At 45.2% G+C, this 19,987-nt stretch overlaps 1 protein-coding gene across 1 annotated transcript in view; it reads right to left on the bottom strand.

Moving 5' to 3' along the window:
- Positions 1-9,790, bottom strand: part of frmd4a (FERM domain containing 4A) — a 397,798-nt gene extending 388,008 nt beyond the window's left edge. The window contains exon 1 of the mRNA XM_060842610.1: positions 9,698-9,790. Within this exon, the coding sequence (XP_060698593.1) occupies positions 9,698-9,790 (93 nt within the window). The remainder of the gene's footprint in view (positions 1-9,697) is intronic.
- Positions 9,791-19,987: the final 10,197 nt, after the last annotated feature.

Here is a 19,987-nt window from a genome sequence, read left to right as displayed (position 1 = left end):
TTTCTCCACCATACACATCCCTTCAAAGTCCCTTAAAACTGTTCTCTTTGATAGAAGTTATTATTTAATACTTCCTTGTGTGACTGTCATAGAGACGTACAGCATGGGAACAGACCCTTCGGTCCAACCTGTCCATGCCGACCAGATATCCCAATCCAATCTAGTCCCACTGGGTGTCAAATATTGTTTGATAAAGTTACTGTCATGTGCTTAGTGCATTTTGTGTGAAAGACACTAAACAAATGCAAATTGCTATTGTTGCATTATGCCAAACCTGGCCAAACCAATACTGAGTTTAACATCAACATGGTAATCTTTCAAGAGATGGAATAAACTGAACGTGTGCTGCAGTTTGTACTATGTACACTGGATTCACAGCTACATCAGCAAGTTACCATGAACAGAGAGATAGCGATTCTCAGCCAGTCTGCAACTTCTTGTACTGCCAGGATTAAAAGAATTTCATTAGTATTCATCTCTTACCATCACCTCACAAACTCCTGAGGTCAATCATTTCCACAACCACGCACTTGGAACTGTGATAATTATTCATTTCTCTGCGCAGTTCTAATGGCTGATGATTGGCCACAAAGTCAACACAATGCTTCCCGCAATCATCCAAAACCTTCACTGAGACTGTCGTTTTCAAATTGCCATCGTACTGCACGGAATGAGCTGTCAAGCTTCATCAACTCACTGATGCCCGTGAGGTATCATTTTTTGTTATAGCAATTAAAATGATTATTTCAAAAATGCTCACTCGTTTAAACAAGGCCTGCGTGACAGAGTGTTATCGTGTGTTAGCGGGAGACATTTTATAGTTCACGAGCTACAAAGTATTATAGGCCTTTGAGAATTAAATTGGAAAGACATGATTCATTCTTGGAAAGTTAGGTATTTCTTAACAGGTTGAGCTCTGAATACCAAAGAAAGAATACACTTGCGTGTGTATTAAGTCTCATTCTCAGGAGGGTGGGAAGTGGTTTACATGTTTGGCATGTTTGTCTTCTTCAGTCAAAGCATTGAGTACAGGAGTTGGGGATGTCACATTGTGGCTGTGTACAACATTGGTGAAGAAACTTTTGGAGTACTGAATACAGTTCTGGTTGACCTGCTATGGGAAGGATGTTATTAAATTGGAAAAGGTTCAAAAAAGATTTACAAGGATGTTACTGAGACTGGAGGGTTTGAGTTATAAGGAGAGGCTGGACAGGCCGGGACAGTTTCCCTGAAGCATGGGAAGCTGAGGGGATCCTATAGAAGTTTATAAAATCATAAGGGGCACAGATAACAAGAATGGCCACGGTCTTTTCCCCAGGGTGGGGGAGTGCAGAACTAGAAGGTATAGGTTGAAGGTGAGAGGGGACAAATTTAAAAGGGACCTAAGGCGCAACTTTTCACACAGAGGGTGGTACGTGTGTGGAATGAGCTGCCAAGGAAGTGGTGGAAGCTGGTACAATTACAACATTTAAGAGTCATTTGGACAGGAAGATGAGTAGGAAGGGTTTAAGAGGGATATGGGCCAAATGCAGGAAAATGGGACTAGTTCAGTTTAGCAAACCTGGTTGGCATGGATGGGTTGGGCTGAAGGGTCTGTTTCCATGCTGTATGACTCCATCAGGTAAATAGTGTTTTTTTAAGTGTAAGCACAGCGGCTACAAAGCTAATTGTAGTAACTCGTACACAGCAAATTGTCACAGTACGAAATCAGGTGGACGTTCAGATATTCTGATTTGTGTCATAAAACTGAAATTGCTGAAGAAACTCAGTAGGTCTGGCAGCAGCTGTGGAGAGAGAAACAGAGTTATCATTTTGGGTCCACCCAGGGCTCATCTGAGGGAGAGTCACTCCTGAAACGTTACCTCTGATTTCTCTCCACAGACCTTGCCAGACCTGCTGAGTTTGTCCAACTATTTCTGTTTCTGTCTTTGTTTTATTTTACTGATTTGTATCACAGTGGATTGAAGGAGGCATTCTGTCCTGGGATGCCGAGAGAACTCCCTGACCGTCTCTGAACAACTCCACCGCACTATCTCACATCCAGGGTGGCCTTGTTTCAGCATCACATTTGAGAGGTGGCACTACAGCCTGGGCTGCACACCCTCTGGATTGCACCTGGTTGCCTGGCTCAATTTGGGCAAAAGCTTACAGGGAGTGAATGGCTGCCCTGGGCAAAATGGGAAGCAGGAAGTTGGATCTCTCCCACTCAGTCCTGCATTTGTTGAAGACCTTCTGACACAGAGCTCACAATGTCACAACAGTGGCTCAGTGGTTAGCACCGCTGCCTCACAGCACCAGGGACCCAGGTTCAATTCCACCCTCAGGTAACTGTCTATGTGGAGTTTGCACATTCTCCCTGTATCTGCCTGGGTTTACTCCGGGTGCTCTGGTTTCCTCCCACAGTCCATAGATGTACAGGTTAGGTGAATTGGCCATGCTAAATTACCGATAGTGTTCAGGGATATGTAGGCTAGGTGCCATGGGAAATGCAAGGTTACAAGGATAGGGTAGGGGGATGGGGTCGGGGTGGGGGAGGGAATTCTCTTCAGAGAGTCAGTCTGAACTTATTGGGTCGAATGGCCTGTTTCTGCACTATGGGGATTCTATGACACCAACTGATAAATCAAAGAACCAAGAATATATATTAAGGTCTTGCTTCTTTGTGAAAATCATGATGTTACAGATTCCAATTGTTCAACTTTGTATGCATCCAACTGTGTGTGATTATTCTGGGTGGTCAGATTTTATCACTGGGTTCAAATCCAACCCACAATGTTTGGAAGCAAATCTCATTTCCTTCCTGTGTCTGTGTGAAATGTTGGTAAATCTCCATCTAAACCTCAGTGACACCGGGCCCAGAGTCAAACACTACCCTGAGTTTAGAACATAGAACAATACAGCGCAGAACAGGCCCTTCGGCCCTCAATGTTGCGCCGACCTGTGAACTATTCTCAGATTGTCTCCCTACACTATCCCAAAATCATCCATGTGCTCATCTAAGGTTTGTTTAAATCTCCCTAATGTGGCTGAGTTGACTACATTAGCAGGTAGGGCATTCCATGCCCTTACCACTCTCTGAGTAAAGAACCTGCCTCTGACATCTGTCTTAAATCTATTACCCCTCAATTTGTAGTTATGCCCCCTCGTACAAGCTGATATCATCATCCTAGGAAAAAGACTTTCACTGTCTACCCTATCTAATCCTCTGATCATCTTATATGTCTCTATCAAATCCCCTCTTAGCTGTCTTCTTGCCAATGAGAACAAGTTCAAGTCTCTCAGCCTTTCCTCATAAGACCTTCCCTCCAGACCAGGCAAGTCTCCTCTGCACTTTTGTCAATCCTTCCACATCCTTCTCAAAATATGGTGACCAGGACTGTGCACAATATTCCAAGTGTGGCCGCACCAGTGTTTTGTATAGTTGCAGCATGATGTTGCGGCTCCGGAACTCAATCCCTCTGCAAATGAAACCTAACACACTGTTTGCCTTCTTCACAGCACTATCCACCTGGGTGGATTATTACTCATTGACAAGGCCACTCAGAGAAGGGGCTCCAGAGAGATACCGTGAGTAATTGAGAAACACTTTGTTGCTGGAGAAGGCATGTCTTCTGAACTGAGCAGCCCACAGAAAAGAGCACTTCACTCTGCAACATTGAGTGCCCGATCTGACAGGGCTAACGCTCAGCAGATGCTGACTTCACCTCAACTTCGGCTATTCTACCTTAGGAGTCTGAAGGTCACGCAATCAGGGAGGTGACGTAGCCTAATGGTGTTATCGCTGGACTGTTAATCCTCAGACCTAGGTAAGGTCCTGAGACCTGGGTTCGAATCCATGGCAGATGGTGGAATTTGAATTCAATTTTTAAAAAGGTGGAATTAAGAGTCTAATGATAACCATTAAATCATTGTCAATTGTTGAGAAAAACTCACTGGATTCACTAATGTCTTTTGGGGAAGGAAATCTGCCATTCTTACCTGGTCTGGACTACTTATGACTCCAGACCTGCAGCAATGTGGTGACTCCTAAATGCCCGCTGGGCAATTAGGGATGGACAATAAATGCTGGACCAGCCAGTGTTGTCCTCATTCCGTGAATTAATAAAAAAAAATTCAGATGCAACTTGAGAGGCTGCTGCAATAGGCCTGGCAGGAAGTTGCATGTGGTACTGAGCTTTTGCAGGGAAATTACTCCCATCATAGGCATGGACAGCAACGTTACCCAACATCTCACAGAAATGACTTGGAATACGTTTCCAATTGCAAACTATCCCAGGAAGTAAGAGATAAAGACAGAAAATGTATAAAACAAGTGAGGACACAATCTGAAGCAGAGAATGCACCAGGGAGACCTGGGGACATGGTAGATTGTTGCTTTTCTTTTATATATTTACTCGTTGCCCCTTGAGAAGGTGGGGGTGAGCTGTGGTCCTGAACTGCTGCAGTCCGTGTGCTGTAGGTTGACCCACTATGACCTTGGGGAGAGAATGGACCCAGTGAGGTACTGATAGCCAGATGCAGACTGGGACTGACATGCTGTAAAAACCCCACAATGTTATTCCAGGGAGACAGGCTGGGGATTTTTCCAAAGCTGTTAATTCTTGGGTCATGTGGGAGGAGAGGCAGGATGTGTGTGTGTGTGCTTCAGAGACACCTGCTCACTTGGTCTGCCAGCGAGATCTTTGCTGGAGAGTTTGTGAAGGAGATGAAGAGCTGGAGAACAAAAGCCTCCTCCTCATGTCGCCAAGAGAGAGGAAACAACACGCTGACCTGATTGCAAACAGCTGTCATAGTCATGCAAAGTGGATGGAAACAATCCTGGAAAACAAACCCACTGCATGGAAATTAATCCTTTGCCCTGGAAATATTCCCCTTGGTTTCGAAGCAGATATTTTCACAGCCCTCTCGCAACAAAGACTCTCGATCTGAAAAACGATCCAACTGAAGGCCCTTGTCCTCAAGTGGAAATGTCCTCTGGTCTTGCTGACCCTATTTCTGCTGCCTTCCTTAGCGCAGTCAGCTCCTGCTTGAAGCCTCCAGCCTGCTGTGCACTCCAACTCCAGCACAGCCAGCAGGGATCTCACTGTTACATTCTGCCCACTTGCTCTGCTAACCCTCACTTCCCCGAGACCAATCTCTTCACCAAGCCTTTGGTCATTTTGCCTGTAACAAGGTTTAAAGGTTTAGGTGCTAGCTAAAGTGAAATATAACATACATTGTTGCCGTGGAAAGCGTGCAAATTAATCTGGAGTGTTAATCTGGGATTGTGAGATTCCTGGGGTGGGGCTGACAAACATGGGACCAAACGTTGCACAAAGATTTAAGGACGAACTTTAGATTATCTGTCCCAAGGTGAGCTGGGCTAGCATGGTGGCTCAGTGGTTAGCACTGCTGCCTCACAAGGACCTGGGTTCAATTCCACCCTCGGGCAACTGTCTGTGTGGAGTTTGCACATTCTCCCCGTGTCTGCGTGGGTTACCTCCCACAGTCCAAAGATGAGCAGGTAAGGTGGCTTGGCCACACTAAATTGCCCACAGTGCTCAGAGATGTGCAGGGCAGGTGGGTTAGCCATGGGACATGTGGTGTTACAGAGCTGGGTCTGAATAGGATGCTCTTCAGAAGGTTGGGGCAGACTCAATATCCTGAATGGCCTCTTTTTAAACTGCGGGGATTCTCTAAAGCTCGAAATCTATCATTACTGTACAATGTTAACAGACCTGGCTCCATTTATCATCAGTAACTTAAGTACACTGACAATGGCTTTTATATTATATTCAGATGTTGTTACCATTTTTCCTGGTTCCAACGGATGGAGGCAATGAAGAAATAAAATAAATTCAACATTGATGCTGAGAAGCTGGAAATGATGCATAAGGGAACAGACTGTAGAAGAAAATTTCCACAGACTACAATCCAGTGTCATACCTCATACCCATCCCATTGGATCATCTTCGAGATATGGACCACACATCTGCACCATGACTGAATGACCACTTCCCACTTTCCCGAAACCCCCTAACTCTACTCCCACCTCAGCTCATCTGATGTTGAAATCGCGATTTCATTGTACCAGTGATGTCTGGCTGCTTTCCTGACTCGGAGCCCATTCAAAACTCTACAATCTGTCTCCTAATATCAATCAGGTTCCATTTACCCACTGCCTCTGTCTCACAGTCCTGCAGTGACTCCCAGGCAGGAAACCACCTGGACTGTAAAATGATCACTCTTGATTTCAAACCACTCCATGGTCTCACCCTCCCTATCTCTGTGACACCTCTGATCCCATAAACCTCCTGAATTTCTGCCTCTTTTAATTGCTGATTTTAATTGCTCCACACTGGTGGCTATACCTTCAGTTGGGTGGGCATTAAATTCCGGAATTCCTCTCCTAAATCTCGTTATCTCTGCCCCTTCATTTCCTCCTTTAAAAAACTCACCTATGCCCGAGCTTTTCATCCCAATTTCTCCTGAGGGCAAGGTGCCAGATTCTTTCCCCCATAATTCTCCATGAAGCACCTTTTGTCATGGTCTGGGTGCTAGACAAGTGCAACTTGTTGATGTGGAAGGCTTTGATTCAAAGGTGAGCTGGGATCCAGTAACTGTAACAGCACAGATTTGTGCCAGTGACAGTACGTGTTGGCATGGGGACACTGGCAGAGTGTGGCCACAGTGAGTATTCCAGGCACGACCCCTCTTTGCGAGGGAGCAAATTGAAGAACTGTGTGCTAACTGAACTATGGAAAACACCAGCAACTGCTTAACCACTACGCAATGAACCCAGCCCCTTGACACAGATCTCCCTGGTTGTGCTCCATTAACATAAACTTAGTTGGACAAAACTTTAGAAACAAAAACAGATATTGCTGGAAAAACACAGTGGTCTGGAAGCATCTGTGGAGAGAAATCAGAGTTAACTTTTTGGGTCCAGTGACCCTTCCTCAGGACCGGACCTGAAACATTAACTCTGATTTCTTTCCACAGATGCTGCCAGACTTGCTGAGCTTTTCCAACAATTTCTGTTTTTGTTTGATTCACAGCATCTGCATTTCTTTTGTTTTTTATTTGGACAAGACTTTGTTGGGAGGTTTGTTGTGATGCACTGGTAGTGTCCCGACCTCTAGGCCAGGAGATCTGCATTTAAGTCCCACTTACTCCAGAGGTGCATCATAGCATTCCTGAACAGGTTGGTTTGAAAATATCGATATGATTAACACCGACAGCTTGGGAGAGATTCCTATGGCATTTCGGTAGTGTCTAGGGCCAAAAGGTTTAGGTTCAAATCCCATCTCTCTTGCAGGTATGTTATACCATTCTGAGCATATTTATCAGGTAAGATCTGTTCTGATGAATGGCCACCACCTTGGAACATTTACTCTGCTCCAGGAACTCGAGTTTTTCCAGGATTCTGGGTCTTGTGGCACGTGGGCAATGCCCCTATGTCTGTGTGTGCAAGGTTCACGTTCCACTGTCCCTAAAGGTGTAGTTGAACAGGTTGAGTAAAAGTATACACTTTGAATTTTTGGACTCTTGTGGCACAGTGGTAGTGTTCCCACCTCTGAACCAGGAGGCCTGAGTTCAAGTCCTAGTCATTCCAAAGGTGTGTCATGGAACCAATTAATTGGAAAATATCCGATTCGTGTCTTTGGCAGAGATTTGCAACAAATGCTAAAAGTATTGAAACTGTTAAGTCTTGCCATTAATACATGATAATGTATAGTACCATTGCAGCATGATTCAAATCTTGATTGTAGTTTTACAGTAATTGTAAATAGCAGACATTTTGTGAAGGAATCAGTGTCAAGATTGTGGTACTGGAAAAGCACAGCATCCGAGGAGCAGGCGAATCTACGTTTTGGACAAAAGCCCTTCATCACTTCTGCCATTTTGTGAAGGAATGTCTAAATATGGGAGAACCAATCCACTTGAGAGGGTCCAAACAAAACTTGAAAAGCTAACACATACTTTTCTCTCACTACTTTGTGTTCCAAATATCTGCCCATTCAAAGACAGAAACTGATGGAGAAACTCAGCAGGTCCAGCAGTATCTGTGAAGAAAGAAACAGAGTTAATGCTTCAGGTGCAGTGACCCTTCTTCAGAGCTGATACTAGCCAGGAAAAGGTGATAGCTGCTCGATCTATCAGTTCTGAAGAAGAGTCACTGGACTTGAAATGTTAACTCTGCTTTCTCTCTCCACAGATACTGCCAGACTTGCTGAGTTTCTCCAGCAATTTCTGCTTTGGTTTCAGATTTCCAGCATCCTTTGTTCTATCTACCCAATCAATCCATGAACACAGCAATATTCCTAGCCTCATTCAAGCACTGTTTCTGTATCACTTTATTGTCACACAAGCTTCAGAAGAGGAAGCAGCTTGTGGGCAGACCATCTATTTGACCAGAGCTCATCCCTGTTCCTTATTCAAAACGATCGACTGAAACAATTGATTTTTAACTTGTTCTGAAACATCTTAATATTTAAATGGAGGCCGTCCAAGTAGACCTTGTTGACTGTTTGTTGTGCTGGGAATATACCCTCATTGGGTATTACTCCACGTGAATGTTCCACCCGGTCAGGCTCTGGGACATCACTCCAGATGAATACATGGAATGCAATCTGTACAGCTGCTCTGGGGAACAAGGTTATCCCGTCCCTCTCTCATCTCACTCGAACAGAGTGTGACAAGGCACCCCACTGTGACGTGTCTTCCCATCCAAGTTTAAAGGGAAGGTGATATTTTGGGTTATGAACAGGCTTGAACAACAAAATATTCCTGCCCATGCTTTCAAAACCGCCTTTGATTTCTGGGAAGTTCTTCTGCTCTCTGCATCCTGTTAGACAAAGTGACACAGTCCAGCGTTGATGAGGGACCGTGCTGTGCACATCACATAGTGAATGACTTTCATTACAGCAATTATCAGTCAGACTGCAATATGATATAACGCAGATGATAAGAATTCACAGTCACACCACGAGCAGCTTTGGAAAGCTCAGTGATGGCAGTCATAAACTGTGCATTATGTGCGTTATTAATATAATGGCATAACATTTAAGACTGGTTCACACAATCAAGTCTTCATAAGCTCCATCATCAAATGTCATTTAAACAAAGGCAAATATTCAGTGTGTGATAAAGGTGGTCAGGCTAGATGGGAACAGTCCCACTGTACAGGCAAACTCCTGTCAGTTATAATGAAAGGTCAATTTATAATCCAGACTCTCGCACAATGGAGCTGAAGCTGCACAATTAAAGCATATTTTCAGATGACATTAATGGGACTGACAGAGGATGATTAACCAGGACATTAATTATTTTCCCAATTTCATTTTGCAAGATGAGCAGTTGCTTCAGGCAGAGGGTGTGCTGCTGGAAAGGGGGGTACTGCTGGAAAACTGCTCTCTCTCTCTCTCTGACACATCCGTTCAATGCTCCAAAGCTCATCTGCACCTTTAACAGCAGCCGCTCAAACCGCGCACTCCGAAGCCAAACATCACCGCAGCAGAATTCCGCGCAATCAAAGAACTTTCTTCCGTACAGGAGCTTTTCCTAACCCTGGAAATGATGTGGGGGACTGGGAACAGCTGCAATGCAGACTGACATCCCCTTCCCAATGAGGGCAGGAATATCCCTGCTCCCAGGTTGGCGGAGACACAGAAAGGATCCACCAGCCCCCCTCTCTCCGTGCCCCATTCCCCGTTACCTTCTCACGGCTGCTCCTTTTCAGGGTTCCGTACCGAATTCTGAACAAGGGTCTCCTGGCCCGGGCAGGCGAGACTGCAGACTGGACTACCATAGTGCAGGCTCGAAGCGAAAATGCAAAAATAAAATAGACAAACTCAACAACTTCCAAAGCCTCGTGTCTGCACCAGATTCCTGAAATTCCAAAGCTCAGCACACGGGGGTTTCACTGCATCTGCAGGATGATCCTGCTGGGGAATTCTTTAACCCCCACCCTCCTTGATTTAAGAGAGAAAATGTGCTGGAATCTCTAGTGGTTGTTGTCCCGTGCTCTATACACACTCCGCTCTCTTATTCAATAACACCCCGTCTCCCAGGAACAGCAACAGGAAAACCTTTGGGGAGAGAGACGTTCCCAAACTGTCAAGTTTAGTCTCTGCTAACAGTAGATGGTGTGACAGAGTCAGTTTCCTAATCTGCCTGGATCAGTGTGAAATGTGCCACATGATACAGGACTCCCCCCCGGTTGATGCAAAAACAGGTCACATGGCCGGTTCAGGAAGAATATCTGATGTATCACCATCTGGCTGTAGAGATGTGTGTGAGCACAGCACAGCTAAACAGAGTCCTAATGCAGGCAAACTTCAGAAAGACTTCAGTCTTCAATCTTCCACAATAAGTGCTGTAATCTCATCACACAATACCATCAGATTGTCATGGACAGCTTCTTCACTAGGCAAACCACTGTGCCTTACTCTTGTTCTGTGTCGGAGAAAGTGAGGACTGCAGATGCTGGAGATCAGAGCTGAAAATGTGTTGCTGGAAAAGCACAGCAGGTCAGGCAGCATCCAAGGAGCAGGAGAATTCCTGAAGAAGATCTCATGCCCGAAACGTCGATTCTCCTGCTCCTTGGATGCTGCCTGGCCTGCTGCGCTTTTCCAGCAACACATTTTCAGTCTTGTCCTGTGTCGCCTGTATTTGTGTATCTGGTCTGGATACCAGATAAGGCAGAAGCTGCAATTGTAGGTTTACACATGAAGCAACATCTGCACGGGTGAAATATCTTACTGCCTTCAGTCTTAGTGAAACATTGTGCAGTTAATTAATGTTGTCATGTAACTCTTTAATGTTAACACACAATCATTATTGTCATCTCGTGCAAACAAGCAGAGGTTATAACACCAAGCTGTGCAAGACATTAGTAAACTCTGCAACATTCCGGTGAAGGAATACAGCAGATAATTGTCTCCACTGTGTGGTGAAACCATTCTCTCAGTTTTTTGATTAGATTAGATTCCCTACAGTGCGGAAACAAGCCCTTCGGCCCAACAAGTCCACACTGACCCTCCCCCCCACCAAAGAGTAACCCACCCACACCCATTTCCCGCTGACTAATGCACCTAACACTATGGCCAATTCACCTAACCTGCACATCTTTGGATTGTGAGAGGAAACCCACACAGACAATGTGCAAACTCCACACAGTCGCCCAAGGCTGGAATTGAACCTGGGTCCCTGGTGCTGTGAGGCAGCAGTGCTAACCACTGAGCCACCATGTCACCTGTAATAAAGGATATTCTGTTCTATACAGCCCCCAATTCCAGCTTGTCTGGAGATGTTTTCCAATCAACCTGCTCAGAAATCTTATGAAACCCCACTAGGAGTTGAACCCATGCCCCTGGCCTCAAAGGCAGGGACTCTCTCACTGAGCCAAAGAGCTTCTGTTTATGAATAAAATGAAACAGATGATTTAATCCAACGGAAGATAAATAATAATGAAGGGTGAAGATTCAAATGAAAGACAAGATGCACATTTTCATTGAGTCACAGCTCAATGTGGGGATAATGACATTCATTTCCACCCATACCTGCCTCAAATAAAGGACCAGTCAGTGTGGTTACTAAATCACTCTTCAATCTTTTTTTAAATGACTCAGTTGTTTTCAGTGATTTATATATTATGTGATTTTAAATGTTTACTGTAAGCAACACCTTCACTTTGTTTCTACTTTATAACAAAGCCATAAATCATAAGAGACAGATTTTTGTTTTATTCATCAATGGGATGTGAAGGAGTAGCAGCGCCGTTCCATTTCAGGATAGTGAGGGGCTTCGCACACGAACTTGGAAGGGTGGTGTTCCCATGTATATGCTGCCCTTGTCCTTGGTCATGGAAGTGATGGTGGGGTGCTATCTGAGGATATTTGGTATCTTGTTGATAATGCATACTGCTGCTACTGAGTGTTGGTGGTGGAGGGAGTGGATGTCCTGGATGGTGTCAAGCTTTTTGAGTGTTGTTGGAGCTGCATACCTCGAGGGAAGTGGGGAGTGTCGCATCACACTCCTGGCTTGTGCCTTGTAGATGGTGGACAGGCTTTAGGGAGTCAGGAGGGGAGTTACACACTGCAGGATTCCCAGCCTCTGACCTGTTTCTGTGGCCACAATGTCTACGTGGTGAGACCAGTTCGGCTTCTGGTCAATGGTCATCCCCGGGTGTTGATAACGGGGGATTCAGTGATGGTGTCACCACTGAACATCAAAAGGCCACAGCTTGACTCTGCAGCTGGAGAACATTGTTACCTAGGTGGCATGTATGTTATTCACCACTTATCAACTCAAGCCTCAACATTGTCCAGGTCTTGTTGTAGGCAGGTGCAGTCTGCTTCACTATGTGAGGAATTATAAATGGTACTGAACACTGTCTGATATTTTAGAAAAGTCCCCACTTCTGAACTTATGATGGAGGGAAGGTTGTTGATGAAACAGCTGAAGATGGTTGGGCTTAGGACACTACCCTGAGGGACTCCTGCAGAGACGTCCTGGAGCTGAGATGACTGACCTCTTACAATCATGACCATCTTTCCCCATCTTTCTCAGTGCTCAATATGAGTCCACTAAGTACAGAATATCCACCCTAATCCCAATGACATGTATGCTACCACGTCAAGTGCACCTAATTCAATCTCCTGTGATTGACAGTACAGAATCTGATAACATTCAGAATTCAAAGTTTGTGAAAAGATTTGTAGCTCGGGTGCTCGTTGTTGTGGTTCTGTTCGCCGAGCTGGGAATTTGTGTTGCAGACGTTTCGTGATTGTATCTGCCGCTTCCGATTGTCAGTAATCATGAGCAAAACCAATGTAGTGTACAAAATCCCATGCAAGGACTGCACAAAACACTACATAGGACAAACAGGAAGACAGCTAACGGTCCGCATCCATGAACACCAACTAGCCACGAAACGACACAACCAGCTATCCTTAGTAGCCACACACGCAGATGACAAGCAACATGAGTTCGACTGGGACAACACTACTATTATAGGACAAGCCAAATAGAGAACAGCCAGGGAATTCCTAGAGGCATGGCACTCATCCACAGATTCAATCAATAAGCACATCGACCTGGACCCAATATACCAGCCACTGCAGCGAACAGCAACTGACAACCGGAAGGGGCAGATACAATCACTATAAATGCCGGAGGAAACATCACAGAAGCGCTTCACAGGAGGCTCCCAAGCACTGAGGATGTCACCTAGACAGGGGATGAAACGTCTGCAACACAAATTCCCAGCTCGGCGAACAGAACCACAACAACATTCAGAATCTTAAGCTTGTCTCACATTCTAATGCTCCAATCCTGGACATTTTGATGAAAAGATTGGATGTAATCAACAGAATAGTAAGTGTTTTTTTCTGTCTGTAATTTTGTCAATCGCATCTTGCCTTGGTTTCTTTAATTGTTGGATATTCTCAATTGTTTGGCTTCTAGTCAGTCTTGATTTGAAAATTCTTATCCTTGTTTTTAAACCATAGCCTTGCCCCTCTCTATCCCTGTAAAGTCCTCCAGCCCTGACATTCCTCCCTATCGATCTAACCTCCTCCAGCCCTGACAACATGCTCTGTGCATGGGAAATCGTGTCTCACAAACGTAATTGAGTTTTTTGAAGAAATAATGAAGAGGATTAATGAGGGCAGAGTGGCGGACGTGATCTATATAAACTTCAGTAATGCTTTTGACAAGGTACCCTATGGGACACTGGTTAGCAAGGTTAGATCACATGGAATACAAGGAGAATTAGCCATTTGGATACCAAATTGGCTTGAAGGTAGAGGACAGAGGGTGGTGGTGGAGGATTGTTTTTCAGACAGGAGGCCTGTGACCAGTGGAGTGCCACAAGGATCGGTGCTGGGGCCACTGCCTTTCATCATTTATATAAATGATTTGGATGGGAACATAGGAGGTATGGGTAAGTTTGCAGATGACACCAAAATGGGACGTGTAGTGGACAGTGAAGAAGGTTACCTTAGAGTACAACAGGGTCTTGATCATATGGGCCAATGGGCTGAGGAATGGTGGATGTAGTTTAATTCAGATAAATGCGAGGTGGAATAGCAAATCAGAGCAGGACTTATCCACTTAATGGTAAGGTCCTGGGGAGTGTTGCTGACCAAAGAGACATTGGAATGCAGGTTCAGAGCTCCTTGAATGTGGAGTCAGAGGTAGATAGGATAGTGAAGAAGGCGTTTAGTATGGTTTTCTTTGTTGAGTATTGAGTACAGGAGTTGGGAGGTCATGTTGCAGCTGTACAGGACATTGGTTAGGCCACTGTTGGAATATTGCGTGCAATTCTGGTTTCCCTCCTATAAGAAAGATGTTGTGAAACATGAAAGGGTTCAGAAAAGATTTACAAGGATGTTACCAGGGTTGGAGAGTTTCAGCTACAGGGAGAGGCTGAATAGGTTTTGTCCTGGATGGTGTCAAGCTTCTTGAGTGTTGTTGGAGCTGCAGCTGTTCAGCTCACCCCTGACCTGTGCCTTGTAGATAGTGAATAAGCTTTCGGGAGTCAGGAAGTGAGTTACCACAGGATTCCCAGTCTCTGACCTGCTATGGTAAACACAGCAATTAGATGGCTTGTCCAGTCAGTTTCTGGTCAGTAGGAATCCCCAGATTGTTGGTAGTGGGGGGATTCAGTGATGGGAATACTACTGAGTGTCAAGGTGTGGTGGGTGGGCTCTCTCTTGTTGGAAATGGTCATTGCTTGGCAATTATGTGGTGTGTATGTTATTCGCCACTTATCAACCCAAGCCTCAATATTGTCCAGATCTTGTCTGAGCAGTCCTGAATGTTGCGGAACATTGTGCAATCATCGGTGAATGTCCCACTTACACAACAACTAGGAACAGGGGTAGCCCATTCAGCCCTTGAGTCTGCACCACCATTTGATATGATCATGACTGATCTCAACTCAGCCTCAACTTTCCAACCCCTTTCCATTACTCATTAAAAATGTATGTCCTCCTTAAATTTATTCAGTGCCCCAGAATCCACCACACTCAGGGATAGTGAACCTATGAGAGAATTAATTCCTTCTCATCTCTGTTTTAAATCTGCCACTGCCTTAGATTAAGGCTATGACCTTTGGAACTGGACATTATGCTGGAGGGAAGGTCATTGATGAAGCAGCTGAAGATGGCTGGGTTAGCTGAGGAACAACTGTACAGATATCCTGAAACTCAGATGAAAATCACATCATCCAAATACTCCAGTGAGCTTCTCACTTGTACCCCACTGACACAATACCTCACCTCCCCACCCCTCCCCCCTGGACTTCAATGTCACTAAATGAGCAGCAAATGGCTTATTTCTCTGGCTCCCAATCCCAGAGCAAAGAATCCCTACAATGCACAGAGGTCATACAGCTGATCAAATCTACATCAATCCTCTGGAGGGCACATCACCCAGATGCACCCCGGTTACCCTATCCCTGCATTCCCCACAGCTAATCCACCTAGCTTGCGTATCCCTGGGCACGTTGGACAACAGAGTAAGGTCAATCCACTTAACCTGCACATTTTTAAACAGTGGGAGAAAATTGGAGCAATCAGAGGGGTCCAACGCAGACATGGGTGCAACGTCGCCCGAGGATGGGATCAAGCCTGGGTCCCAGGTGCTGTGAGACTGCAGTGCTAACCACTGAGCCACTGTGCCCGCCAGATGCTGAATGCTACGACATTCTTCCATCCTGTCTCTGCATGAGATGATTCTGTGTGTTTGCTTGTCCCCCTCCTGCCCGGAGTTAACCAATCATATCTGTTCCCCTCACCCACCTCCTCTCAGTGTCACTGAACCCTTCCGGCACATTCCCTTCGCTCCCTGACAGTGTATATGTGAGCTCTGCTCCCAGTCCCTCTCGCTCCCTTCACTGCACAAATAAATAGCTTTAATGAGAAACTGAAATAGATTTAATCGTAACTCATGATGTTAAGAGGTAAGTAGATAATTTAAAAAACCATAATAACAGCCACAGCTAGTTAAATACAAATATAAACATAAGTGTCTGCATGTAAACAAGATTTTTTTTGTCAGAGAAATAATCAGGAAAGCAAAATTACAAACCGGCCCAGAAACCAAACAGAGATTTGCAAGAAAGCTGTTAGGATATTACACAGAACAAGATATAAATGACAAAGATCAATGCAAAATCTTCTTTCCACAGCACTTGTCTCATATTTCAGGTTCTTGTTTGTGAGCAGTGCTGTGGGAGGTCTAAGAGTATTGATCCAAAAGCCCCCTTCTCGCCACTCAGAAACATTTCTATTATTCCTTCACTGCATGTGGGCATATGGGCAAGGCCAGCGTTTACTGTCCATCCGATAGTGCCTTTGAATCAAGGGACATGCCATTTCAGAGGGCAGTTTAGAGTCAACCAATTTGCTGACATGCATTTAGGCTGAGGGGGCAAAGTTCAAAGGGCATGTGAGGAGCAGGAGAAGGGTAGGAGTCTGGAACACACAGTGCCAGGGGTGGTGGTGGAGGCAGATACAATAGGGGCATTTAAAGGGCTTTTAGATAAGCTCATGGATATGCAAGGGATGGAGGGATACGAACCAAGGGCAGGCAGAAGGGATTAGTTTAATTTGGCATCACGGGCTGTTCCTTCGAGCATAGGAGGTATAGTTAGTAAGTTTGCAGATGACACCAAAATTGGAGGTGTAGTGGACAACGAAGAAGGTTACCTCAGATTACAACAGGATCTTGACCAGATGGGCCAATGGGCTGAAAAGTGGCAGATGGAGTTTAATTCAGATAAATGCGAGGTGCTGCATTTTGGGAAAGCCAGTCTTAGCAGGACTTATACACTTAATGGTAAGGTCCTAGGGAGTGTTGCTGAACAAAGAGACCTTGGAATGCAGGTTCATAGCTCCTTGAAAGTGGTGCCGCAGGTAGATAGGATAGTGAAGAAGGCGTTTGGTATGCTTTCCTTTATTGGTCAATGTATTGAGTACAGGGGTTGGGAGGTCATGTTGCGGCTGTACAGGACATTGGTTAGGCCACTGTTGGAATATTGCGTGCAATTCTGGTCTCCTTCCTATTGGAAAGACGTTGTGAAACTTGAAAGGGTTCAGAAAAGATTTACAAGGATGTTGCCAGGGTTGAAGGATTTGAGCTATAGGGAGAGGCTGAACAGGCTGGGGCTGTTTTCCCTGGAGCGTCGGAGGCTGAGGGGTGACCTTATAGAGATTTACAAAATTATGAGGGGCATGAATAGGATAAATAGACAAAGTCTTTTCACTGGGTTCGGGGAATCCAGAACTAGAGCGTATAGATTTAGGGTGAGAGGGGAATGATATAAAAGAGACCTAAGGGACAACTTTTTCATGCAGAGGGTGGTATGTGTATGGAATGAGCTACGAGAGGAAGTGGTGGAGGTTGCTACAATTGCAACATTTAAGAGGCATTTGGATGGGTATATGAATAGGAAGGGTTTGGAGGGATATGGGCTGGGTGCTGGCAGATGGGACTAGATTGGGGTGGGATATCTGTTCGGCATGGACGGGTTGGACCGAAGGGTCTGTTTCCATGCTGTACATCTCTATGACTCTATGACTCGATGCTGGACTGGTCTATGTTCTATGTGTGTCAAAGAGTATGGTGCTGGAATAGCACAGCAGGTCAGGCAGCATCCGAGGAGCAAGAGAATTGACATTTCGAGCATACGCCCTTCATCAGGAATGGGCTTGTGGGCCGAAGGATTTGTGATATAAATGGGAGGAGTCTGGGGCTGGGGATGGGAAGATAGCTGAGAATGCAATAGGCAGATAAAGTTGGGGGCAATGGTGATAGGTTGGACAGGAGGGTGGAACAGATAGATGGGAAGGGAGATAGGCAGGTAGGCTAGGTCATGAGGTCATGAGGTGCTGAGTTGGAAGGTTGGAACTGGGGTAAGGTGGGGGGGAGGGGAAATCCACATTGATCCTGTTCGGGTGGAGAGGCATTCTTCCTCCAGGTGTCGGATGGTAAGGGTTTGGCGGTGGAGGAGGCCCAGGACTTGCATGTCCTTGGCAGAGTGGGAGGGGGAGTTAAAGTGTTCAGCCACAGGGCAGTGGGGTTGGTTGGTGCGGGTGTCCCGGAAATGTTCTCTGAAACCATCCACAAATTGGCTTCCTGTCTCCCCAATGTAGGGGAGACCACATTGAGAGCAACGGGCATTGTAGATGAGGTGTTTGGATGTGCAGGTTGGATGTGGAGGGATCCTTTGGTGCCTCAGACGGAGGTGAGGGGGGAACCTGTGCTCACACCTCCACCCCTTCACCTGCCCATCTTCCTTCCCACCTATCTACTCCACCCTCCTCTCCAACCTATCACCATCACCCCCCCCACCTTCATCTGCGTATTGCGTTCCAAGCTACCTTCTCCCAGCCCCATCCCCCATCTATTTATCTCCCAGTCCTCTCGGCCCATAGCCCTATTCCTGATGAAGGGCTTATACCCGAAACATTGACTCTCCTGCTCCTCGGATGCTGCCTGACCTGCTGTGCTTTTCCAGCACCACACACTTTGACTCTGATCTCCAGCACCTGTAGACCTCATTTCACCCTATGTTCTATGTGGGTCTGGAGTCATGTAGGTCAGGCCTGATAAGGACAGTAGATTTCCTTCCTTAGTGAACATTAGTGAATCAACAAAAGTTTTTACAACAAATAGTTTCATGGTCACAATTACGCAAAATAGTGTTATATTCCAGTTTTGATTAATTTGTTGAATTTAAATTCTCTCAGCTGTTTAGGAGAGATTTAGACCCGTCTACCCCGAAGATGAACCTGGTCTTTTACATTCCAAACTCACGTTACCGTGACCCTGCTCTCTTCCGCCATTGGGAATCAGACTGATTGTACATGACAATGAGAATGTCCCAGTGCACTGCTGTGTTTGACACTCATGCAGATGTAATTAAAAGGAACGTTTGCAGGATGTGGGAAGTACAAGTACGTCATAAATGTAGCGGTTTCTCTAATGAACAAAAGCTGCTGCAACATGCTGAGTCATGAATAGAAACACAGATCAGCTGTTTGTGGGCGAAATCTACAAAGACCTGTCCATAATGAACTTTGCCAACAACAGCATTACCAAATGTCTGAAACATGAGTCCAATTCCCCAAAAATGATTTGCGGACATGTTTAGTTACATTTCTTCCTCCGGTAAAGTGAAAAGTCATGAAACAAACAATGGTTGTTCTGTGGGGAATGAGAACCTGCAAACTGTAACAAATCCCGTCAGATATACAATGCTCCAAGAAGACCATCTTTTTTCTGGGTATTTACTGAACCATTGTAACGCCTTTAATAATGTGGAAACAGGGCGGATTTTTGAGGTAGAGATAATCTTGATGTTTCTAGGACACATTGTGCTGAATCATTGCTGTCTCGGAGACGTGACCAAGGAAATGCTGAATGCTGGGTTAATACCACCACTACAACATCAGAAAATGAAATTTCGTACAGAACTGTTCAGGTTTTGTACGTTAATATCTGTTAGCAATTTCCTAAAATATTTTCTCCACACGAAGAGAACCGTAAGGATGTAATTTGTTGTCTCCTTCACACTAACATCTGGTCTGTTTCTGAAGTGCTCAGTGAGGTAATAATGATTCATCCACACTGAGGGGTCTTAGCAGTTTAGTGAGGGTTAAGATTATATACTGCACACTGCTCTTCAGTCAACTGAAAATCAATATGGCTTCATCTGCTCAGAGAATTTATTTTCTCTGCAGAAAGAAGGGTTTGGGGAAGGAAGGTTTCAGAGATCAATGGGGAGACTGAAGCTTTTTGATAACTAAAGTCACTGAGCAAGCTGTAATATGTCCACCATAAAACATATAATCCTGGAGCAGGAGTAGGCCATTCGGCCCTTCGAACTTGCTCTGCCATTCAATATGTTCTTGGCTGATCCTGTATCTCAATGCCGTGTCCCCACTTGCTCCCCATTGTCCCTTCATATCTTTCAAATCTAAACATTTATTTGTCT

The sequence above is a fragment of the Hemiscyllium ocellatum genome, chromosome 23, assembly GCF_020745735.1.
Source record: "Hemiscyllium ocellatum isolate sHemOce1 chromosome 23, sHemOce1.pat.X.cur, whole genome shotgun sequence".
Taxonomy (NCBI): Eukaryota; Metazoa; Chordata; class Chondrichthyes; order Orectolobiformes; family Hemiscylliidae; genus Hemiscyllium; species Hemiscyllium ocellatum.
This window is presented reverse-complemented; position numbering and strand designations above follow the sequence as displayed.